This window comes from Strongylocentrotus purpuratus, unplaced genomic scaffold (assembly GCF_000002235.5).
Source record: "Strongylocentrotus purpuratus isolate Spur 01 unplaced genomic scaffold, Spur_5.0 spur5_scaffold_16, whole genome shotgun sequence".
Classification (NCBI taxonomy): Eukaryota; Metazoa; Echinodermata; class Echinoidea; order Camarodonta; family Strongylocentrotidae; genus Strongylocentrotus; species Strongylocentrotus purpuratus.
This window is the reverse complement of record NW_022145601.1, coordinates 14376115-14401104: the sequence shown is the minus strand read 5'-3', so window position 1 is coordinate 14401104 and position 24990 is coordinate 14376115. Positions and strand designations below refer to the sequence as shown.

At 37.8% G+C, this 24990-nt stretch overlaps 2 protein-coding genes across 3 annotated transcripts; both read right to left on the bottom strand.

Annotated features, from left to right (window-relative positions):
- Positions 1-1904: 1904 nt before the first annotated feature.
- LOC586940 (tubulin beta chain) lies at positions 1905-5894 on the bottom strand. The gene is made up of 3 exons (XM_786697.5): positions 5686-5894; positions 3830-4165; positions 1905-3529 (listed from the first exon to the last, which is right to left on the bottom strand). Exons 1-3 carry the CDS (start codon positions 5740-5742, stop codon positions 2579-2581), a joined length of 1344 nt encoding a protein of 447 aa, XP_791790.1. The 5' UTR covers positions 5743-5894; the 3' UTR covers positions 1905-2578.
- Positions 5895-7533: 1639 nt separating this feature from the next.
- On the bottom strand, positions 7534-13296 carry LOC115924779 (GLIPR1-like protein 1). 2 transcript variants are annotated; one of them, XR_004064432.1, is made up of 4 exons: positions 13139-13296; positions 12747-12853; positions 9198-9270; positions 7534-7976 (listed from the first exon to the last, which is right to left on the bottom strand). XR_004064432.1 is itself a non-coding variant. In XM_030987592.1 (3 exons), exons 1-3 carry the CDS (start codon positions 13253-13255, stop codon positions 7877-7879), a joined length of 324 nt encoding a protein of 107 aa, XP_030843452.1. In that variant the 5' UTR covers positions 13256-13296; the 3' UTR covers positions 7534-7876. The 2 variants fall into 2 exon arrangements, 1 of the variants encoding a protein (XP_030843452.1); XM_030987592.1 differs by lacking the exon at positions 9198-9270.
- Between the last annotated feature and the right edge of the window lie 11694 nt (positions 13297-24990).

Here is a 24990-nt window from a genome sequence, read left to right as displayed (position 1 = left end):
TTTCGTGTATTGGGCCTATCCATTTGTGAAGTAAAGTTTCATTCCACATAATATACTTTGTGTGTCTAGACTCTATACATGTTATATGGAATAAGTTTTCCACTCGTTCAGGGATCAAAGTGACCTTTGACCTCGCTTTTCCATCGTGAAAGCATAATGCATATAGCAGACGGCAACAACACTCGCCTTTTCTGTTCAAGTATCAGGGAGGAAAAAAACCTAGAACTAAAAAAACTGCATGCTAGGCCGTGTAAAATCTCCTTGGCCAAATCATGCATTCAGGTGTAAAAAAACAGACGAGGAAATCTTTTCTTCTCGAAGAAGATCTTTTGAAATTAAGCAGTGGTTTCTGTTTATCCTCTGCTATTCAGCTCTGTTTAATGGATCGTGGTATGAAAGGGTTTTATTTAATACGAAACCCCTCGATTATTCGACTTTCAAGGAAAAAAATCTCCACGTATTCGATGACACGTTGGCTTATGAGCAGAGCTTGTTTTCTCCTTGTCTGCACGTTAAAAAGATCACCATACCACCCTGTGCATGATACAATCCTACAAGATGACATAACTCGAGACTAGAGGAGGGTTGGGGCGTGTCCCCAATCGAATGATAAAGCATGACAGAAAAGTAATAAGAAAAGAGAAGAGAGATTGAAGAGAGGAGGAAAGTTGGAGAGGGAAATAAAAATTTGAGAATAATAAGACGTCAGGGCACCAAGGTTTCAAGTCTGCAAGCGTAGGCTCTAGTTTATGATTCCACCAAAAATTCTATATGGGCAGAGACTATATATGCCGGTTTATGGCTGCTCTAGAGCAGCTTAAAGGTACAGACACGTTTTTGAAACGCCCCCTCCCCTCTCAAAAAATGAAATGGAAGCTCTTATTGCCAATCACGTGAAAGAATATGTTTTGACTGATACGTGATGATACAAATGTATTTGGTAAATTATCATATTGATCAGGCCTGAATAGGTATCGTGAATGCATTTCAACATTGAACATTAGAGCATATATTTCTGCTTTTTTGCAATTTTAGGTTGAAGTATTGCCATCTAAACCTCTGAAGGCAATATTTAAACAATATTGAATGGATATTTTGCACCCAAAACCCTTGAACGGCAATTTTACCGAAAATTTACTCGATGTACGAATTCACCTGGTACATTTATTGCTTCATGCCTCTTGCATATACTTTGGTTGGTAATCTTGTAGATTAATGGGCAAAAATATATATAAATCTCTCAGAATAAGTAAAGTTATTTCTTGGGGTGAGGTTCCCTTTAATATAGAGTTTATTGTTGTCTCATTTTGCAGACACTGTTATGCAGGGTTTGTGCCCTTAACGTTGTGTGACTGCGGGGGGGGGGGGGTCTTTGTGGGTGTATGCATTCGTGTTTGCTTGTGGATGAGTGTCTGTATGTGTGTGAGTATATTCGCGTGTGTGACGGCGGCTGTCTATTGCTGTTGTCTTTATGACAAATTGTCATTGATCTAGATATCAAACGCAAGTTCTCAAAATCATTCATAAAATTAGGATTGTACCCAACTCTAATCAGCAAAAGAAAAATCCTAAATTTTTTATTGATTTTAGTTTCATGTAAAGAGTTGAAATTCATTTGACAATAATTTGGGATTATAACTAATAAGGCATAGTTAATGTTTATAAATTATATTTACGACAGGTATATTCAGCACATTGACCCCTAAACACACACACACACACATTACACACGCCTAGAGATATTGCCCCCCCCCCCCCCCCCCTCTCCTCCTCCTCTTTTTCAAACATGCATCTCTTTTCCTCAACACACTGAAAGCCACTGTATCAGATTATTACAGAAGCATTCATTTCAGGAGGACCTTTAATAAACATTGACACATCTCGAAAAAGGCAATCTTTCAAAATATTTGCAGTTTGGGGAATTTATTAGTCATTGATCACATCATTGCTATAAAATATAATAAGTTAGTACTTTTCATACAAATCTTATTTAAATCAATATATTGCGAATTAGATGAAGGCAACGTTCAAGTATTACATGCACTTCTTCGCTATTCTGAGTTACTGCATATTCGTAATTGCAAAGTCACATGTATTACTAAACTTGCCATCATATGAGTTGTCCTGAAGATATAGGAAAAGCATTGCGACATTTTGGGGCATCTCATTTAATGAGTGTACAGAGATTTTTCTTTGAAACGGCTAGTTTTGTATCAATTGTGTAATCATAAATTCATGATTGAACTTCGTTGTAATTCACAACTTTGTTTCATAAATAAATCAAATCATATGACTGTGCCACATGAACAAAATAATGACTTAGATCTTTTTGCAGAAGTAAAGTCTAGAGAGTACATTTCTCTTTTTGAATGATTGAGACAATCACAAACATGGATGTACATGTATATGCAATGGCATGTAAGACTATTGGCGAAAATTGTTAACATTTGTTCATAACCGATAACAGAATTCCCTTAAAGTCTTAGAAAGTATAGGGTAATGTTAGTTCTTCTGTGTTAAAGAGTTGGTGAATACTGGGGTCCTTTTTTCTCTATTGCTGGTGATCGATAGGGTGGATTTAAGCTAATTCTTGTTCGTCCTCTTCTTCTTCATCGAACTCGCCCTCCTCTTCAGCGGTGGCATCCTGGTACTGCTGGTACTCGGACACCAAGTCGTTCATGTTGCTCTCAGCCTCTGTGAACTCCATCTCGTCCATACCCTCACCAGTGTACCAATGGAGGAAGGCCTTTCGCCTGAACATAGCGGTGAACTGCTCAGAGATGCGCTTGAAGAGCTCTTGGATGGCGGTGCTGTTGCCAATGAAAGTAGCGGACATCTTAAGTCCACGAGGAGGGATGTCACAGACAGCGGTCTTGACATTGTTGGGGATCCATTCAACGAAGTAGCTGCTGTTCTTGTTCTGGACATTGAGCATTTGTTCGTCAACCTCCTTCATGGACATACGACCACGGAAGATTGCAGCGACAGTCAGGTAGCGACCGTGACGAGGATCACAGGCAGCCATCATGTTCTTGGCGTCGAACATCTGTTGGGTGAGTTCAGGAACGGTGAGGGCACGATACTGCTGGCTACCACGGCTGGTCAGAGGGGCAAAGCCAGGCATGAAGAAATGGAGACGGGGGAAGGGAACCATGTTGACCGCTAGTTTACGGAGATCTGCGTTCAACTGTCCAGGAAACCTGAGGCAGGTTGTGACACCGCTCATGGTTGCAGACACAAGATGATTCAAGTCACCATAGGTGGGTGTGGTGAGCTTCAGGGTACGGAAGCAGATGTCGTACAGGGCTTCGTTGTCAATACAGAAAGATTCATCAGTGTTCTCTACTAGTTGATGAACGGAAAGTGTGGCATTGTATGGTTCAACAACAGTGTCTGAAACCTTAGGGGATGGTACGACACTGAATGTGTTCATGATGCGGTCTGGGTATTCCTCACGGATCTTGCTGATCAGAAGGGTTCCCATGCCGGAGCCAGTGCCTCCACCAAGTGAGTGTGTAAGCTGGAATCCCTGAAAAGTCCAACAAATTGAGAAACAGTGTGAAAGATTGTCCAGAGTAAACACAAAAGCTACAAAAGATGCATTGACTAAATGTTTCTCACTTCATAAGCACATGTATAATGAATTTTGTGTACAAACTAGTTTCATGAGGGGTAATTTACTGCTTTAGACTATTTTCTAAGAATTCTATGTGCCTACAATTTACCTACTACATTTTGGTCTGTAGAGCTGTTTGTTTTTAATCTGCAGACAAAATATTGTTATATACATCTGGGATTATATGTCATTTTTACAATTAAAGCTGCTTACCTGGAGGCAATCACAGCTTTCTGCTTCTTTCCTGACGACATCGAGGACAGAATCAACAAGTTCAGCTCCCTCTGTGTAATGTCCCTTGGCCCAGTTGTTTCCTGCTCCACTCTGTCCGAAGACGAAGTTGTCTGGTCTGAAGATCTGTCCGAATGGTCCAGATCGGACAGAGTCCATGGTGCCTGGCTCGAGATCGACGAGCACGGCTCGTGGAACGTACTTGCCGCCGGTGGCCTCATTGTAGTACACATTGATGCGCTCCAGCTGGAGATCAGAGTCGCCATGGTAGGTACCGGTCGGGTCGATGCCGTGTTCATCGGAAATCACCTCCCAGAACTAAAAGAGAATAAAATAAATGAACACCATTAAATCTCAAGTCTTATCAAAATCAAGTGCATTATCAACAATCACTAAATCTCAAATTAGCGCTTAGTGTTGGAAAGTTTTGAGATGAGAGATATCGGCTACAGCTCACGAGACCGCCAATGTAAAGCTTCCAGAAAAGTAATCTGGTGGTTCATGAACCCGATGTCAGATGACTCATAAGACCGACAGGCCATGATACATACATGTAAAATTAATACACCCTGAATCACAGCATGGCCCGCTTCAGCACAATGTGCAATACTTGGACATTGATATATACATATAGTATAAAACTGCTACTGAATCAGGGATATTCTACCTTTGACATATTCATTGTTTGTTCTGTGTGCTTTCCATGGATTGAACCTAATCATGAATTTTGGCTTTCAGACTGCCCAGAGAATTAGGCATAGGCTACTTAAGTTGAGAGGAAATATCAGGTCTCTCGCCAAGAAATTAAAAAGGCGTGGCGCAACCTGAGGGAAAATTTGAGCCCCCCCCCAAAAAAAAATATATATATATATATTTACACCTTGGTTGCTTTCATCACGTCTCTGCACAGTAGCTTGTTTGCCACATGTGCAACTTTGCACAATATAATAAGGACCAATTGAGGGAAAGGTTGAGCTTGATTTAAATATCTCTAAGCACCTTTTGAACAATAGAACAAATTAATCTTGCACCAGTTATTCCACATCATGTGGTATACATTATTACAGGGAGATTTGTGTGGCACACAAAAATAAACCCAACACACACAGCTGATCACTGAGCTTATTCAAAGTCGTCATCTTGAACATTGAACTTTAATCAAAATGGAGATTCCCATGGCATTGGAGAATTGGGCTAGCATGCAAGGAAACTGCCAAATTTGAGGATATCGTTTTCCTTGGTAAATAATCATATACTTCATGATGACTTTAACTGGCTGACGATTTTGAAAAAGATTATCAGATAATATTTCTTGGGTTTCAATCTTCTTTCATAATTCATGTCTCTAAAAAAAATATTTAAAAAATAACCCCGGGAAATAATCCCAGAAGGTTACATTTACTGAACAGTCAAAATCATGTATCTCGACTTGATTACATTCTATACCCCCCTACCCGCGAAAAAAAGATTCTACATGAGAAATGCGTAATCTATTTGATCTAATCAGAAGATTAAATAAGCATTTACAACCAACAAGTAAACAAATGCAACAATCTTTGAGTGAGTCTTGTGAACAAAGGTTCCATTTCCCTTTTCCCGCTTATTCCAGCTTGCATGGCTGGCGATACTGGAATCGGACGGTCGATGGACTACGCCCTGATTTGAGACCGCATGCCTTGTACGTGTGCACATTTGTGTGTACATGTACTAAGTACATGAACCACATATCCGTAGCCTCTAAGCAGTTGTGTGTATAGGTCCCCGTTGCAGCATGCAGCGCAAGTGAAGAATATATTCACAGAGAGAAAATGGAGATAATTCTAAAGTATTATACTAACCTTAGCGCCGATCTGGTTGCCGCACTGGCCAGCTTGTAGATGTACAATCTCACGCATGTTGATATAAGTAGAGTCGAATTATCACAAATATGAAATAATGCACAAGAGAGGTGCTCTCGTCTGTACACCGTGAATTTTGAGCAGGAAATGACACGTTACCGGGAGTGCGGTAAATTATATAGTGGATGCATGCTATGCTGGAATATGGCGCGGCGCGGAAAGTCTTTTCTCAGTGCGGAGCAACCATGCCGCCGTTATATGGAGATTTCGAAACACGCCCGCATTTTTTCCATCCTCCTTTTTTCTCATTTCCGCATGCATAAACACGGTCATTATTCAAATCAGGCAGATGGTTCAGGGATAGACTAAAAAGTGCTGTTTTAAAAAAACTGCTTATTCATTTTCTATTCTTTTTTCTATTTCATTGTTTTGTGTTTCTGCTTCAATTATTATTATTATTAGAGTTTCTGACCTGAGCTCTTAGTTTATTCTGAACATTTCACTTCACATTATAATTATGCAGATCATACACAGAATAAAATAATGCTTCGAGATTAGTTGCTATCTGCAATTCATTCACATAACAACTAATCTCAAAGCATTAACGTACATGTATGTATATTTTACATTTTAATATAACAATAATAATACATTAAAAGATGTATAAAGCGCTCCTAATGTTTCTTAAGGAAAAGGAAGGAAAAGTGAGAGATACCAAAGAAACTATGTTGAAATGATTGAATTACAAGACAGTAAACGGCAAAGAAGAATATGACATTACACAAAATAATGACTACGTCAAAACTAATTGAAATTATAGATAAACCAGAAATGGACTCAGACTTATAATATACCATATGAAATATATTAGACGAGTAAAACTGAATAAGGTCAGTTGTGACATGAAAACCAAATGTGTAGCTTCTTACATCGTGGTATGAACGTATTATGACCTATACTTTAGATATACTCTTATATCCGATCGACCTCGTCCTCGAGCAATTTTGCGTATCCTAATTCATTAGATTTGTATACCACGGATTTTTACTGGAAAAACCTCTTCATTGAATTTTTGATGAATCTATTCATCTCCTGGCAACCGGGAGACAATTCATTGCCTGTTTACTTCAAAAGTGAACCATAACAAGCATCTTGATAACATTTAATCGGTTCGGCTCCAAAGCCCCAAAATCACGAAGTTGTGTATTTTAGTAATTTATTAGGAACACAAAATAGCTACCATTTAACCTGTCTTATAAATTATTCTTCATCATGCTTTTTGGTAGAATAATATACGGCGGAATCGCAGGTGTAATTGTTCCGATTCGTTATAATAATTGAGCTTGTGCATGCGGAAAGAGCTATTTAGGTATATTTATTTGCCCGATTGTATTGGAACGATGAATCGCATAGCAGTTTGGTAAAACACTTTGGTTACATATTGATCTAGCCTATTTCAAAACAAAATTTAATAAATATTAATTGAGTACTACCCATGAATAAAGGTAGAAGAGTGACATTAGGAAATTTAAATCTACTCCAATTTTTACATCAGGCAATCTTTCATAGTCCTCGTTTTATACCTCCTCACATGCACAATGATTGTAATCTTCTAGTTATTATACATTTTCCCAAAACAATTATTCAAAGTTCAAAAGTAAGCGATGTAGCTTCCCCCCCCCCCCCCCCCGGCGCTAGCTGCCCCTGAATGTTATTATTGGTTTGACGGTATGCTGATATTTTTACACTTTATTCCTCTGCAATCTTGGGCATGCTTTCTAGACAATAGTAGCATGCTAAAGCTCTAGGAATACAACGATCTAACGAGGGACTTCAGTATATAGGACAAATTACATGAATTTGAATTAATTTTTGTCCCTCTTTTCTTAAAGTGATTGTGAGTATTATGAATAATTCTTGATGAATAAAGTTAATATCTTCACCGTGGAATTTTATTGATCAAAAGATTCATAGAGATTGATCAATAAAGTTCTGATGAGATATAAATGTTCCCTATCAGTATGTAAACTGATGAGACTGTCCCCTTTTTTTTATGAAGTAACCGTTTTCAGATTTATTTGGTTTATCTCCATGGATATCATTGGTCTAGATCAGGATGAACTTCGACCAATGACAAAGGCTCTCGCTACAGTGACCTTACTGAATGGCCAACGAGGCCTTAATCACAGGGTCATTTATTGTGACCCTCCGCACCGCAAATAAGGACCGTTGGGAGATCTTGTCCTAGTGCTTTGTTCAGGCCCATATGAGTATACACATAGTGGTTTGATCTGCAAAGTATGAAGAAAGTATCATTTCCATGTGTGAAAGGAGAACAAAAAAATGACGATATTGTGCCTCAACGAAATACTAAACAATATGTTTCTAAGGAACGACTTATAAAAGTAAATATTTAATATAACAGCACTTGACTTGTTTACGAACCTGCTAACAAGAAATAAAAAGACACTTTTTCAAAAGACAAGAACATGTATATAACATGTCGTTCTATACCTTGAATACAGTAGGACGAAATAATTTGGTAGGACAGGTTCTAACGAAACTTGTGAAAAGTGTAAGCCTTAATATTCCAAAATAACAATGGACAGAGACCTTTGGCTCTGATTATTTGGTCATGGGTCATTACATGAAATGATTGTCAGGAAAAGGAATGTTTGTTGTGTTTATTGCCATGAAAACTTTACATGTCTAGACGGTTGGTTGGTCAGCCAAGGAGCTATGGTCATCCAACCAATTAATCAAAAAAGTCGAGGGGGTCGAACTTTTGTTTATAGTTGATTTAATGGAAGTCCCGCTGTGAGTGTTTGTGGAGGTGTTATTTGTGACAGGTGCATGTGTGTTAAGTACTCAACAACAACAACAGCAGAATGTTGTCATTAGTTACGTTTGTTCAGGGTTAAAGAGACTTTGTAACATTGTTCAGAGGAGGAGAAATGGTACTAAGGTAGTGACTTCAATGCTAGATATACAAGTAAAAATATTCTGAAAGTTTGAGTGAAAACAGACCATTTAAAATTGGGAAAAACTGATCTGATCGATTCCTTAATTCTCCCAACTATATTATTACAATTTAATTACATTGTAAGTGAATTAAAATCTTTACAAAGCAATGAATTGGCTCTAAATTCCATTCCAGATATTTAAGTGTTGACAGATTTTTAAAAGCCTGTCTTATGTCTTATTTTCATGGAAAAACGGTTGGGAAAATTCAAGAATGGTTGGGGGAATTTACTGTTAATCACTGTTAGAGGGTGTCGCACAGTGACACCTTCAAAGAAAACCGTAAATATCTTTGTGGTTTGAGAATTTTTTCGGGATTTTTTTGCATGTTATAGGGTTAGTACAGTAAAAGGAATATAATAGGTAACATTTCATTAAAAAACTACGCAATTTTTTCATCAACCTTCAACAATGTTACCGAGTCACTTTAACCTAGTTTTTTAATTCCCTATTCCCCTAATGTTGCATATTTTAAAATTATTTCCCCTTACTTTTCTGCATCCTGCTAAGCCCCCTGTCACCCCAGAAGTTTCCACCAGAACCCTCTCGTGACATTATAGCCAGCTAAAAGAAGCATAATGTGAATGTGAAGGGTTATAGAACACCTGTAAATAATAGCATCTCTGAGGATTGAAATGGGTGATATAAATATTGCAAAATTGTTTTGGGGTTTATGATGGTACAATGTATAACTCTATTCTCAAATAAAGATTTACCGTACTTGTATTTGAGAGAACTGTTGCTGAGCTAGCGTAGTCTGCAGGCACAGACCCTAATTTGACACTTTATCAAGAAATCATTGTGCCTTGAGAGAAGTCTAGCCCAGCTACCTACTGGTTGTTTCAATATAGGAGCAGCTACAGTACATGGCCTATGGTAGTCTTATAGTGCAGACTCACTTTTACGACTGACCAGGGTTTGTGCTTGCAGACTAGAGCTAGCACCATGAGTGTCCTTGGACGGTGTGTGGCTCTATACGTTTACAATAGCATTATTTAGTAATATCATTAAACTTTCATATTTCACTGGATCATTTCAGCCGACCTACTTTTTTTTTTTTTCAATGATATTTTATTTTCTCCATTGCTTTTCACAAACAATAACAAAAATAACAATAACAAAGTCAATACATAAAATAATCTGCATGTTAATATTATTATATAGAACATGATTTTACATTCACATCTAAATAATACAAATGAATTTTTACTATTTAAATCAAATAAAGCATGAAACATGCACGCATAAAGAAGGCATGAACATAAAAAGACATTTAAGAAAAAGAAAAAGAGAAAGAAAGAAAAAAGAAAAACACACACACACACACACGCACACACGCGCGCACACACACATATACATATATATACAGGGGCGGCGGAGCGACTTCGAAAGTGGGGGGGGGGCACCGAGAAAAAAGGGCACCTAGAAGGGAAATCTCAAAGCGAAAATATACCATTTTTTTGGCATTGGTATATACCCCTACATTTTGATTACAATTATTAGGGATGATTTCAATATTTGTTTCACTTTCTACACCATACAAGATATTGCTTAAGCATCATGCTTTACAGTTGGGTTTGATTGTCTAAAAAAATTGTCTGCGAGCAAGCGAAGTGAGCGAGGAAAATTTTTAAGATGTGTGAGGTCACGGTGCGATAAATTACATAAAGAGGAAAAACCCAATCCTAATGGGTTAATAAGCACATTCTTATAACGGAAGACTGAAAAGACCTTTGATAAGTAACATAAGTATAGATGCGTGCGAGCGTAGCGAGCGTAGCGAGTTAGCTTTGGGGGAAATTGCTCTTAGTCGCTTGAAATTAGCTAGGGCGCGTTTAATGATGAGAGGAAAAGAGGACACTTATTAGGAAAGAAAAGGAGCATGTGCCAAAGTACAAAGAGTAAATATCATAGGTGAAAATGGGGCACTTCTTAAACCCCCAAAAGGTGGCACTCACCAGGGATGAAAAAAGTCAGTCATGAGCATAGGAAATGGGCATTTGTCGACGGAAAAGGGGCCTCCATCAGATCTTGATAGCGGCATTTATAAGAGGTGAAAAGGGGCATTTATGAAAAAGGGATAGGTCCCTTATTAGAGAGAAAAAGGGGCACATATCATTGTTAAAAGGGAAACTATCAGAGGTGAAGAGAGTCAGTTATCGCACTTGAAAAGGGGCAATGACCAGATATGAAAAGGGGCACTTATGTGAATGAAAAAGGGGCACTTGTAATAAAGGAAAATTAGTTGAAAGAAAATGGACACCGATCAGATTTTAAAGGGGCATTTTTCGGAGGTGAAGGGGGCACTTATCTGAAGTGAAAAGGAGTAACTTCTCGTACCTGAAAAGGGTCATTTATCATTGTTAAAAGGGAAACTATCAGAGGTGAAGAGAGTCACTTATCGCACTTGAAAAGGGGCAATGACCAGATATGAAAAGGGGCACTTATGTGAATGAAAAAGGGGCACTTGTAATAAAGGATAATTAGTTGAAAGAAAATGGGCACCGATCAGATTTTAAAGGGGCATTTTTCGGAGGTGAAGGGGGCACTTATCTGAAGTGAAAAGGAGTAACTTCTCGTACCTGAAAAGGGTCATTTATCAGAGAAGGGGCACTTATGAGAAGGGGAATGTGCTCTTTTTTTAATGGGGCACTTTTCATTAGGAAAAGGGGCACTTATTAGAAAGGAAAAAGGGCACTTGTCAAAGTAAAAGAGGCACCTCTCATATTTAAATAGAACAACTATAAGGTGCGCTTATCCGAGTTAAAATGGGAAGGGGCACTTCTTTCAAAGGAAAAGGGGCACTTGTCAAAGTAAAAGAGGCACCTTCAGATTTAAATAGAACAACTATCAGAGCTGAAGGGGGCACTTATCAAAAGTGAAAAGAGGCACTATTCGTACCTAATTAGGGGCACCTACTACAGATTAAAAAGGGCACTTATGAGAATGGAAAATGGACACTTATGCAAAGGAAAATGGGAACTTGTCGAAAAAAGGGGCACGTGTCCAACAAAGGGGCACTTATTAGAGTTGAAAATGGGAAGGGGCACTTTTACAAATTAATAGGAGCACTTGTCAAAGTAAAAGGGGCACTATTCCTATGAAAAATGGGGCACTTCTTAGAAAGTTAAAGGAGCACTTTTCCTATGTAAAAAGGGGCACTTTTCGGGTGCTTGAAAAAGTGGGGGGTACTCTGCACCTCCCCCCCCCCCCCTCCTGCCCCCCGGGAGGGCCGCCTCTGTATATATACGAATACAAGTACGCAATGATGAAAATGCAATAAATTTTAAATAATTTCTACGAATACAAGTACGCAATGATGAAAATGCAATAAATTTTAAATAATTCATTGCATTTCCCCCCAGTCCCCAACAGGAAAAATTCCTCTGTAGGGCCATGCATTATGGTTCAAGGCATGCCCACATAGAAGATTTTTTTATGTTGGGGGTCGGGGCAAAATGCAATGAATTATTCAAAATGTATTGCATTTTCTCTGTTTTTTGGTTTTTGTGGGGGCGTCGACGTACCCTAGCGCCTGCTGCGTACAGTCATGATTCATTGGCTAAGCAATGGCCTCGTTACTAGGAGCCCCCAGGATCAAAACCGTGTCGATGTGCTATATTAGTGCCCTTTTATGAGGTATTAATCCCCATTACTGTCAGTTATGACTTAAGGACATAGGTTCCCTAGTTGATTAGTATAGTAGCACACACATGCTTTAGCAGTCAAGCAAATCAAACACTCCTCAATTGTCATTCAATAAAATCTGAGAATGTATACTATTATCTAGAATAGATCTATTAGGAATAAATCATTGTCAAAATCATTCAATAAATTGGGGTAAAAATAATTATTCCACCATTATGACCAACAGTGTATATTTGCTTACATGTATCAAAATATAATATATATATACATTTATAAACTAGAACCTTGTTTAAAAGGGTATGTGTTTGTGTGCGTGCGTGTGTGTGTGTGTGTGTGTCAATATCCGCGAGAAAATGGGAACAATGATCATGCCATGATGACAATAAAATTACCTGGGTCCGTACATACAGACGAATAATTTTCCCACGAATTCAGTGTCTCCCATTTCTTCACATTCAGTCATGCCACATCCAACGAGAGAAGTTGCAGCCCACACTATCTGTTTGTACCAAAATAAAACATATATATAAAGATAATGATAATAATAATTATAATGAAAATAATAATATTACTAACTTTGATTTAATGTTTTTGTGTGTTTTTTCGTAACTGAAGAATGAAAGGCGGACTTGTTGAAATTGGGTCGTTGTTGATCAATACTTTTAGATAGAAGCTGCATTTGTCACATTTTCAGGAAAGATACAAACTTTAAAATGATCAAACTTTAGTTGTTAATTGTATGTATTGTCAATGGCTAGAACAGGTTTTAGGCTTTGGAACTTACCTGAGTGTAAGGATAACAAAAATCACGGGTACAGTTGTTGTTTTCGAAGTTATAATAATCTGCCATATTATTCCACGAATCCACAAACACAGTAAAATTTGTGTCGGCGAGTCGCATTGGTTAGTCCACTACTGCGCATCACTTGCAAGCTCATCATTCCATCGCTGTAATCAGAGAACGAGGCAATTATAGGATACTTTTGTATTGTTTCATTTATGTCGCTTAATTGCTCAAAATTATATGAAAGAATAAATTCACACAAACTGACAAATTAAGGAATGAAAATGGGATAAGAAGTGAAGAAAAATTGTTCAACATATTGCACTTCAAAATGATAATAAACTATATAGACATCGAAACTGTTACAGGTAAATTTTCCTTTTGGCTGCGTTCAAAGAACTTTAAAATCGTTATTACAGCCATCCTGATGAAACTCTTGCATAATGATGATAATCATAAACAAATATATTTCATAATAAAGTAAGAACAGAAAAAGAGAAACGGAAAGAGAGAAACTGGGGAAGATCGTCAAAAAGGAGAAGAAAGGATCTGTTGAAAAAAAGGAAAATCATAAGAGTGCCATTTTATTTTCTCATAGTATATACATTCATGAAGAGAGCACTGGCTTTAGGCAACCGATACAAATGAGTATGCGAGTGCTGTTTTCGTTGACTTAAAAAGCTTTTGAATGGTAACTTGCGATATTTGGATTACGAAGCTTATAAAAAAAGGAATTACTGGTATCCCTTGTGCATGTTTGAAAAATTATATGACAGGCATAATATGTCAGATATTTGTAAATTCCAAGCTTTCATTTGAATCTGTTATAACATGTGGAGTCCCAAAATGGTTCATAGTCTAATACCTCTGTTCTTTTATTATTTATATAAACGACTTAGTTGAATGTGTCAAGTACAATTACATGCCGTTTCTGTAGAACTTTGCAGGAATCATGAATATGCCATGTATGTCCTAGCTGTGGAATGTAAACGTTAGCAGTGTCCTAATATTCAAATTATGAAAGGAAACTGGCTTTTTTCTTCTTTGGTAATAACATACATAAAATGAGCTGAACAGGGTACATGATCATTTGTCTACATCAATAACCCACTTTTTGTAATGGCCAAAATATAACTGATTGAATCTTTGCGCAGCATAAAACGTATGACCATTCGGTACAATGGTCTGAAAATCAGACTATTACTTACTGGCTCTATAGCTCTTAAGTCGATTCGACAACTAATGTATGCGACCGTCATTGTTGGTCAAACAGTTTTTGAGCGTCAAGTAACGCCTGGCTGGAATGCACCCCAGGGAGTGGAGATTGTGCACACAGTGTGTGCCAGCAAGCACTGAATCCAATGACCGGGGTAATAGTATATTTGTAAAGCGCTTATAGACATTTGTATTAAGCGCTATATAAAAGCTAAATATTATTATATTTTTGATCAATGTAATCCTGTTCAGCGATTGGTCAACATAGCATCATGTGACCAAACATAACATTGCTATGATTTAACCGTGACGTCATCCATGGTATAGTGCAAACTATACCATGGCACTATACCACGGATGACGTCATATATATGCGATCGATCAAGATCAATGTGCTATCGGTCGCGGTCGCGGTACTGTCGTCTGCGCTGCTCTCATTGCACTCTACACTACTTCAGTGCGATTAACATAATTTATTATTATTATTATTATTTTCATGAAGGTTGGTTTGAAAAATGTTAAACAAATATATCATGCACTATTTCAAGCCACTAGTTAAAATTATGGATTCCTCGGCAACAGAAATGGCACTATTTTCTTCGGGGCTACGCCCCTCAGAAAATAGTGCTATTCCTGCCACCTCGATCCATAATTTCAACTAGAGCCTCTCAGTGCATGGTACATTTGTTTATTATTATTATTATTATTATTATTTTCCCATTTAAAGACATTTTCAAGCCCCCCCCCCCCCCCCTTTTTTTTTTTTTAGGGAAGTTCTAAATTAGTATTATCTTTCAAATGCCGTTGGAATTTGACCTTTTCATTTTTTTGGCCTGCGAATGGGACATAGTACCTTTAAGTGCAATTGTCAGAAAATTGTATTGTATCCTTTTAGGAAGCAGCCATAATGATGTCAAAGCAAACTACACAACACTCCTTTAAATCAAGTTCGGCATTTTAAGTACCTTGGTCTGATATATGATGAAAATTGAAATAGGAAGTTGCATATTGAAACTATTTTGAAAAAGATTGGGAAAATGGTAAGCTTTCTTGGAAGATTAAGACGTTCGTTAAGTGAGTTTGTTTTTAAATTAATTTACAAAATAATCACTAATTCTTCCTCAATCTGATTACAGCTTTCAAGAAATATACGGATAAACTACAAATATCACAAAATATTAAGAATAAAACCTGAATCCCATGTTTTGGTTCTTGAGTTACAAACGCCTTAATAGACTGGCAATTCTTAGTAAAAAGAAGACATGATCACTTTTTTGTAATAACATATCAAATATTGAATGACTTAATCCCTGCCTATTTAGAAAAATAAATTTGAGCCTGTAACTCACCCCTACCCTTCGCGCCTCGGAAATAAATATACGATTACCAAAGCCACCAACAAAATCTTTGAAAAGGTCATTCAAATATAAATTTATGCAAAGGCGTTTAATGCTCTTCCTATTGATCTTAAATCTTCTACCAGTGTCACTATATTTAAATCGAAAATTTCTGCCCTATAGAGTCGGAGATTACGAAGCACTGTCCTTATTAATATCATATGGTCATTTTGTAAAACGACATCCACCCCTCTCCGATTATCTTTATTGCCTGTCTCCTTTTGTTTTTCTTTGATATTGTTTAAATTGGTTCAATTATATTTTACTGTTCGTATATTGTGTACTTTGCGTTGCTGTGGACCCCTCTGAAAACCAGCGATAACATGTCGTTGTTGCTGAGCAGGGCTATCCAACAGTGCTGGGGTTATAATAACTATACAGTGCGTCCCAGAAAAAACGAAACCGAGATTTATCGATGTTTTATCATAACTTAGTCACATTTATAATTAATAAATGACACATATTTGGAAAGCTTAGATCCTCCTCTTTTATTTGATGCAACTCACCTGATGTATATTTCATGAGTGATTTAAATGAATTTGAAGAGAGGAAACCAAAAAGTCATTTGGCGGACGATATCTGAATTTCAAAGGGAAAATCATATTTCTAGAAAGTTGAGTTTCTGCCCTTTCATATGACACCTCAATCACGAAAAATGAGCCAGGAATAACAAAGTTCTGTATGTTTAAAGTAGTGCTTGCATTTCCATAATTTTATCAAACGAATTCGTTTTCACTGGCTGCCTGCCGTAGCAAAAAACAGAATGGTCAAAAGACTTAACTCCGTTTCGTTGACAATGAGCCATGCATGAAGTCTTTCGTCTACGGCCGATTGTCAACGAAACGGAGTAAGGTCTTTTCTTAATTCCGTGTGTTGCTAAGGCAGGCAGCCAGTGAAAATGAATTCGTTTGATAAAATTATGGATATGGTGTTATATGAAAGGGCAGAAACTCAACTTTCTGGAAAAGTGATTTTCTCTTTGAAATTCAGATACCGTCCGCCAAATGACTTTTTGGTTTCGTCTCTTCAAATTCATCTTAATCACTCATGCGTGAAATATGCATTATATGAGTTACATCAGATAAAAGAGGAGGATCTCAGCTTTCCAAATATGTGTAATTTATCAATTATAATTGTGATTAAGTTATGATCAACAGGCGCGGATCTACGGGGGGGAGTTTAGGGGGGTTTAAACCCCCCCCCCCCCCTTGGGCGGCCCCCCCCCCCCCAAAAAAAGGGGAAAAAAAAGGAAGAAAAAAGAACGCACGCTGGAGAGAAACCCTTTCAAGTGCAAATATTTTGAGAAGATATTCAACTCATCTGGTAACTTAACCAAACACATGATAACTCTGGATATAACTGTGTATTAAACTGTTACTTGATTTAAAAAGACGTTATCATGCACTGCTTTTTATGGTCTCCATTGTGTTAATAGATTCCAGGAAAACATCACTTACGGGGTTCAAATAAACACCCCAAAAAAAATCGGCTCGCCGCTTCGCGGCTCGTGGACGATGCTCCGCATCGTCATTATTTTGGTCAAACCCCCCCCTTAGCAAAAAGCTAGATCCGCCCCTGATCAAACGTCGATAATTCTCGGTTTCGTTTTTTCGGGGACGCACTGTATAGGGTCCTATATAGGGAATAACAGCATTCTTGCTGATAAGGCCTCTCTGAATGATAACAAATAATGATAATAATAATAATGATAATACATGTAATAATGATAACAACAATAACAATAATAATAATAGTACATGTATTTATTATTATTGTTATTATTATTATTATCATTATTATCAATTTTAACAAATTTTTCCCAAGACGGCTGCCATGCTAATTATAGCTGGCCAAGCCTATTTATTCACATATATTGTGCTATGTGAGTATGCTGATGCAATGTATGACAAAACAATGATTTGTATCACTTAAGAAGCTATTTAAACAAAATGTATATCACAGGCTGTTTAAAAAAATATTTTTGATGGCTTTTTTTGTGGATTTTTTGTGTGTGGCTTTAAATAGTAAATAGTGAAGAAAAAAAAGAAAAAAAGGAGGCAGCGGCCGAAAAGGAGGCGGGCAGAGACTAGAAACACTTCGTTTTAGTTATTTGGTATAATGTTGGTCCAGTGTTACGAATTCGGTCAGTGTAGGAAATTGACATGGAGCCAGTTTCGCAAGAGCAAGTGCAGGTGTCGCAAGATCAGCAAGTATCGTATATATAAAAACTTACCAGAGCTAACATGTTTGCAGCAGGTGGTTGTACATCACTACGGTACTGGTTATGTTGAGCCACGATTTGTGATTTCTCATCGTCGGTGAGTCCATTACCACCCTGTAAGACTGCCAAAACAAGCACGAGACGCAATGCACAGATCATGATGATGGTGTGGTGTTGTGTGGTGTGTAGGTATAGGTAGACACTGCTCAGATAATATGAAACAGCTCTTGGGATGCTTACGTTTATATTAGGTCTGGTTACCTACTCTCGGTCCCGGAGAAAGGCAATTTCAAATTCGGAAGATTAATTGATAATATGCGTGATAGTGCTTGATAATGACTTTCATATGTCCTTCGGAATCCAATCAGAATATTCATTTTGTGACATTGAATACCGTATGGTCCCTTTAATATTCCATAACCCTTTTTTTCTCAATTTCATTTCAAAATGATTGATTCACCGAGTCAGAATAGACTTTCATATGTCCTTCGGAATCCAATCTGAAAATTCATTTTGTGACATTGAATACCATATGGTCCCTTAAAATTTTCCATAACCCTTTTTTTTCAATTTCATTTGAAAATGATGGATTCACTGAGTCAGTTTAGACATTTTGTAAATGTATGCATACAATTGTAACAACACAATCACAGGTTGACATATAGCTAGATGTCTACAGAATTCATAAAATATATACCCCATTCAAAACTTGACTAGAAAGTATCCACCCTTTTCTGAAAACATCCTAAAAAGTCTACATAGTATATCATGAAGTAATGAGGAGCTTTGGGGAGTCTTTATGCGGCTTGAAAAGTACATGTATGTATGATCTATCGTTATGAAAGCTGTTCCATGTTTATCTGTTTATTTGAAAACTTCCTAAAAGTCTACATAAAAATTATCATGAAGAAATAAGGAGCTTTGATGAGCTTTGATTTATGCGTCTGTCCTTTCCTTTTCTCTCTTTTACGTTTTTTTTTTGCCCTCTCACTTTTGTTAAATCTTCAAATGCAAGTGCCTCCTGCACTCATAGAGATGCCACTGTGTACCAAGTTAATGGGAATATGTCAGTCTGAGATTGATTGGAGGGATTTAGATTAAACTCGATTAACCGCAACTCTTAATAAAGACAATGTACTGGACTCTGGTATTTTCACTGATGATGTATATTGGTTTTTTTGTTTGCAGAAAGCAATACTTTTCAAATTCAATTTGCGTCACTCGGAGTTTATGGGCAGAGTGTAGGGGCTCTGAGAGACACAAAAAGGGTAGGGTACTGGCATATATATTTCCTTTAAAGATTTAAAATAATTGACAAGAGCCCTTTTCCCCTATATTATGTACATAGATTTTCAAGTTTTTAACGTTTAAAAATAAGTATACCGGGTTTTGGTAAAAATGTTATTTCGTCTTGAAAAATACACCACATACGAAGTATTCAAGCAATTATAGCCGCATAATAGAATATGGCGTTATTCTAGCATCTTGCTGCCGGGATATGGCGGTTGCCCAATATATCGATATTAAGTTCAAAATAATCAGGAGAGGTGCACCCCCGCCCCCAGCCTACCTCATCGTATGGGAAATGTTGTTTCCACATATTTTTGGATAATCTAATTACAAAATAATGATAGCATTCAAGAGAGTGCGTTTATATCTACTAGTGGGTGATTTTTAATTTTTTTAATTTAGGCACAGGCTTTGGATTAATAGTTTAATGGATTTTGTCTGACATTTTCTTGGTTTATGTAAAATGGATTTCAAGTTTAATGATAAGAGTCACGTTTGTATAGAGCTCCTATGTGTCTAAGCGCCTTACATATTACCCCGGTCATTGGATTCCATTGCTAACAAAAAGTCGTGTATAGGTTAGTCAGGCGCGGATCCAGGATTTCTTAGGGGGGGGGGGGGTGGTGGGGCCCAAATTTGAAATTATGCAAGCCAAATATTGGTACGTAATGGTGACCAGCGATGACCAGCGGTGACCAGCGGTGACCAGTAATGAGAACAAATATTTGTTTGGGGAGGGGGTACAGAAAAAAAAATCCGCATCACCCCACTCTTACATGCAGGCCCCGCTAAACGTTTTTTTTTCTCCAAAGCGGGTAGGGGGAGGCTTAAGTATTTACGATCAGGTAGATCGTAGCATAAATTGGTGTGGGGTTTAGGGGGCAAAGCCCCGGCGGGGATCAAGGGGCGCAGCCACCGGAAGCTCAGGGGGGTGTGGACATTTAATTACAGTCAGATGAGCATATTTTGATATTAATGGTAGGTCACTAATTGGCGTGGGGTCCAGGGGCGGAGCCCCCGCAAGCTCAGTGTTTTAAGGCATTAAAATACCGTCAAATGAGCATCTAGAGGCCACCTTAGAGCCCAAGGTGGGGTCCAGGGGGCAGAGCCCCCGGAAGCCCAGGATTTTAGGCATATTAATTACGGTTAGATGAGCATATTCTTATACCTTATTTGTGACACTGGCATGACACGAAATGGCGTGGGGTCCAGCCCCCAGAAGATCAGGGGTTTTACGAATTTTATATCGGTCAGATAAGCATTTAGGGGCCCGCCTTAGAACCCGTGGTGAGGTCGTGGGAACGGATTCCCCGGAAACTCGGGGGTTTTAGGCACTTAATTACGATCAGATGAACATATTTTGAAACCTTATTTGTGACACCGGCAGGACACTAATTGGCGTGAGGTCCAGGGGGCCGAACCCCCAGAAGCTCTGTGGTTTTAGGCAATAAATTACCATCAGATGAGCATCCAGTGGCCCACCTTAGGGCCCTAAGTGTGGTCCAGGGGGCAGAGCCAGTGGAAACTCGGGGGTTTTAGGCATTTATTTAAGATGAGCATATTTTGATACCTTATTAACGTTTTGTGACACTGGCAGGTCACTAATTGACGTGGAGTCCAGATGGCGGAGCCCTCGAAGCTCAGGGGTTCTAGGCATTAAAATAGGGACTTTTAGATTTGCACGAAGACAATAGGTCTATGCTACGCTCGACGTCCTTATTAAGCACTGCCTTGAATGGACGTCACACGTATTAGTCCACGCAAATCTAAAAGTCCCTATTGCCGTCAAATGAGCACGCAGGGGCCCGTCTAAGGGCCCAAGGTAGAATCCAGGAGGCAGCGCCCCCGGAAGCTCAGGGGTTTTTGGAGGAGGAAAAACTGAATTTGGACACATTAGGGTTAAGAGCCGCGAACGGTACAACGAATCGTCTGCTTGCTATAATAATTTAAGGAAACGTCAAAGCTATATATCAAAACTATAATTAATGAATGATACATATTTGGAAAGCTTAGAGTCTCTTCTTTCATGTGATGCTACTCAGATGATGCATATTTCACGCATGAGTGATTAAAAGCAATTTGAAGGAAGGAAACCAAAAAGACATTTGGCGGGCGGTATCTGAATTTCGAAGAAAAATTCATATTTCTAGAAAGTTGAGTTTCTGCCCTTTCATATGACACCTCAATCAGGAAAAATGAGCCAGGAATAACAAAGTTCTGTTTGTTTATAGTAGTGCTTGCATTTCCATAATTTTAAAAAAACGAATTCGTTTTCACCGGCTGCCTGCCGTATCAATAAACGAAATTAACAAAAGACTTAACTCCGTTTCGTTGACAATCAGCCGTAGACGAGAGTCTTCATGCATGGCTGATTGTCAACGAAACGGAGTTAAGTCTTTTGTCAAATCTGCTTTTTGGTACGGCAGGCACCCAGTGAAAACGAATTCGTTTGTTAAAATTATGAAAATGTAAGGGCTACTTTAAGCAAACAGAACTTTGTTATTCCTCCCTCATTTTTCCTGATTGAGGTGTCATATGAAAGAGCAGAAACTCAACTTTCTAGAAATGTGAATTTCTCTTCGAAATTCAGATACCGCCCGCCAAATGTCTTTTTGGTTTCCTTCCTTCAAATTGCTTTTAATCACTCATGCGTAAAATAAGCATCATCTGAGTAGCATCAACTAAAAGAGGAGACTCTAAGCTTTCCAAATATGTATCATTCATTAATTATGGTTGTGATTAAGTTATGATAAAACATCGATACTTCTCGGTTTCGTTTTTTCTGGGACGCACTGTATTGCTCCATGAAGCAGTTTATACTGAATTTCTGTTAGTCTGTTAACAAGAGTAACTTTCCTAGGCCTACTAAATATCTCCCTACATACCTTATTTGAAAAATCTGAAAATTCCCGTCCATCATGAATCTTCAAGACAAATAAATTGTGTAACTTCTCTATAAAATATTCATAAACCTTCCTCGATAATACATCTCTGAGGAGCTTCACAATACTGTTAAACTGCATTTAAATACCATACTCTTTTACATCCACTAAACTCCAGTTATCCTTTCTTCCGCTTCTCAAAATAGCTTCCCCAATGTACATCAACAATTTTGTTTCCTTTTAAACCCAAATTTTGAAAATGATATATATTGCCCGCTTGCCATTTTCAGCAAAAATATCTTGAATTAAAATTATATTGCGTGTAAACAACTCCTCCTCAAAAATCATTTTCTTTTTCAATAAGAAATCTTTATTGTAAAAAAATTATTGGATTATTCTTTTCTTCAAAATTTCTACAACCTTCTAACTCACAAACACAAACACACGCACACACACACACGTACGCGCACACACACACACACGCACACGCACGCAAACACACACATACACACACACACACACGTGCACACGCACACCCACACAAACACCCACTAAAAACATGCCTACGTTTTGTGAGAATCTCGACCATTATATTAGCCTGTTATTGTTAACGGAGAGGAAAGTTCAACTCGGTTGGAAGAGGGCGCAATTCAATATTACATTACGTACCGGGTTGGTTTTGGCATGAATGGTTTATAGGTCCATGGTGTTAGATTCCACTTGTAACCAAATTTTAGCTTCATCCAAGCTCAATTTTCATTGTTCAATGTTGAATATTATTCCATAAAAAAATTATATAGATGTATGCCTTTGATTTATACTGTAAACTATTTTGAGCGTATAGCAAGGTTTGGATTGGGTCGGTTAGAAGGGTGGGTAACCTATATGCGTGTTAGCTGATTTTTACAGACTTTTGTATACTGTCGCTCATAAAGGTGGAATATTTTAGTTTTACCCCAATTTATGGAATTATTTTAAAAATTATTAAAAAATAATAGATCTAGATAATATTATACATTCTCAGATTTTATGGAATAATAATTTGCCAATGTGTGTTTTGCGTGACTGCTAAAGCATGTATATGCTTCTATGCTTATCAACTAGGGGACCTATGCCCTTAAGTCATAAATGACAGTAATGAGGATTAATGCCCCACAAAAGGGCACTTATATAGCACATCGACACGGTTTTGATCCTGGAAAAAAATCCTCTGGACGGCCATGCATTATGGCTCAAGGCATGGGCACACAGAAGATTTTTTTATGTTGGGAACCGGGGTAAAATGCAATAAATTATTGAAAATTTATTGCATTTTCTGTTTTTTTATTTATGGAAACTGCCCCCTACCCTAGCCCCCACTGCGTACAGTCATGGTTCAGTGACAAAGCAATGGCCTCGTAACTGTGAGGCCCCAAGATCAAAACCGTGTCGATGTGCTATATTTAAATAGTGCCCTTTTGTGGGGCATTAATCCTCATTACTGTCATTTATGACTCAAGGGCATAGGTCCCCTAGTTGAGAAGCATAGTAGCATACACATGCTTAGCAGTCACGCAAAACACACATTGGCAAATTATTATTCAATAACATCTGAGAATGTATACTATTATCTAGATCTATTATTTTTAAATTATTTTTAAAATAATTCCATAAATTGGGATTTTAAAAAATATTCCACCTTTATGAGCGACAGTGTACATGTAGCAGATAATTTCGTTACTTCTACATCACTAGCTAATAGACACAACTATAGGATTCGAACCGTGGAAAATGTTGCTGGAAGACCAGAGTCTGGGGAGCCGACCGACTGATAGACTATCTCGCATTTTAATTTTTTTTTAAATTAATATTGGTAGCCTGAATTCCGTGAAAGCTAGAGACTGCAATTGTTTGTGTATTTAACCATGGAGCTTTAAAGAAAGGGTTGAGTTCTGGGAAAAGGTTAAAAATAGTTTGTGAGCGTTATCATTGTATTATGCAAGTGTGGAAGAACATCAGATAACAAATGTTCTCTGAAAAGCATGGCTCTTCAAATGCCTTGAAAATTCTAAATATGGCATGTTACATCATACAAATCGGGACGGATTTTTATGCCAAGTGTTCGTGTAGTCCCATATACATCTTTCTGTGTAGAGTGCTTGTAACTTTACCAAGACTGGGGCAAATTTCTACTCATTTTGATGATTCCCAAACCTTGCGATACACACCAATACTTATATGCTAGATGATCAACCTTTTCTGATCGATTCCACAACGTTTCCTTCACAATGCAATCGCATGACCAGAACTCAACTTCATCTTTAAGAGAGACAGAGTACAATGTACCGTCATGACCATGTTCAATTCTGGCGTCCCTTCCTATGGTAAAGTACAAGGTTCGGCATTTTCTTCCGCTTGATTATTTTGCTTCTTTCTTATTGTTTTAGAAGATTGTGCCCCTATCAAGGTACATGGTTAAAAAAAATATATATATATATATATATATATATAATCCACAATGGGCTAAAAATAAAGGGGTTGCGCAAAAAAAAAAAAATTGTCGTTATCATCATTATCATCATCATCATAGTCATCGTCATCATATTCTTAGTATTCTCTCTCTCTCTCTCTCCTTATACCTCTCTCTCTCTTCCTTTCCACCTCCCACACTCACTCTCTTCATTCCTCCTGTAATACAACCATCAGTTAAAATATTAGCTTTAACTATATAATACATGATCCGGGAGTTGTTCCCCCCGGCCCCCACTCCGGGAACGGAGGGACCTGCAAAACCAATTCATACTTGAATAATTCTCCAGCTATTGTATTGACGTGATGAACAAAGATTAAAGAAAGCAATGATAATAA

What these genes read in the sequence shown, in the direction of transcription:
- LOC586940 (XM_786697.5), bottom strand. Translation starts at nt 5,742, where the DNA reads ATGCGTGAGATTGTACATCTACAAGCTGGCCAGTGCGGCAACCAGATC. An exon ending in GCAACCAGATCGGCGCTAAG is followed by an intron (nt 4,166 to 5,685) that starts GTTAGTATAATA and finishes ATTCTCTTTTAG; the next exon opens with TTCTGGGAGGTGATTTCCGA. An exon ending in AAAGCTGTGATTGCCTCCAG is followed by an intron (nt 3,530 to 3,829) that starts GTAAGCAGCTTT and finishes TGGACTTTTCAG; the next exon opens with GGATTCCAGCTTACACACTC.
- LOC115924779 (XM_030987592.1), bottom strand. Translation starts at nt 13,255, where the DNA reads ATGCGACTCGCCGACACAAATTTTACTGTGTTTGTGGATTCGTGGAAT. An exon ending in TTTGTTATCCTTACACTCAG is followed by an intron (nt 12,854 to 13,138) that starts GTAAGTTCCAAA and finishes TGGTACAAACAG; the next exon opens with ATAGTGTGGGCTGCAACTTC. An exon ending in GTCTGTATGTACGGACCCAG is followed by an intron (nt 7,977 to 12,746) that starts GTAATTTTATTG and finishes CATACTTTGCAG; the next exon opens with ATCAAACCACTATGTGTATA.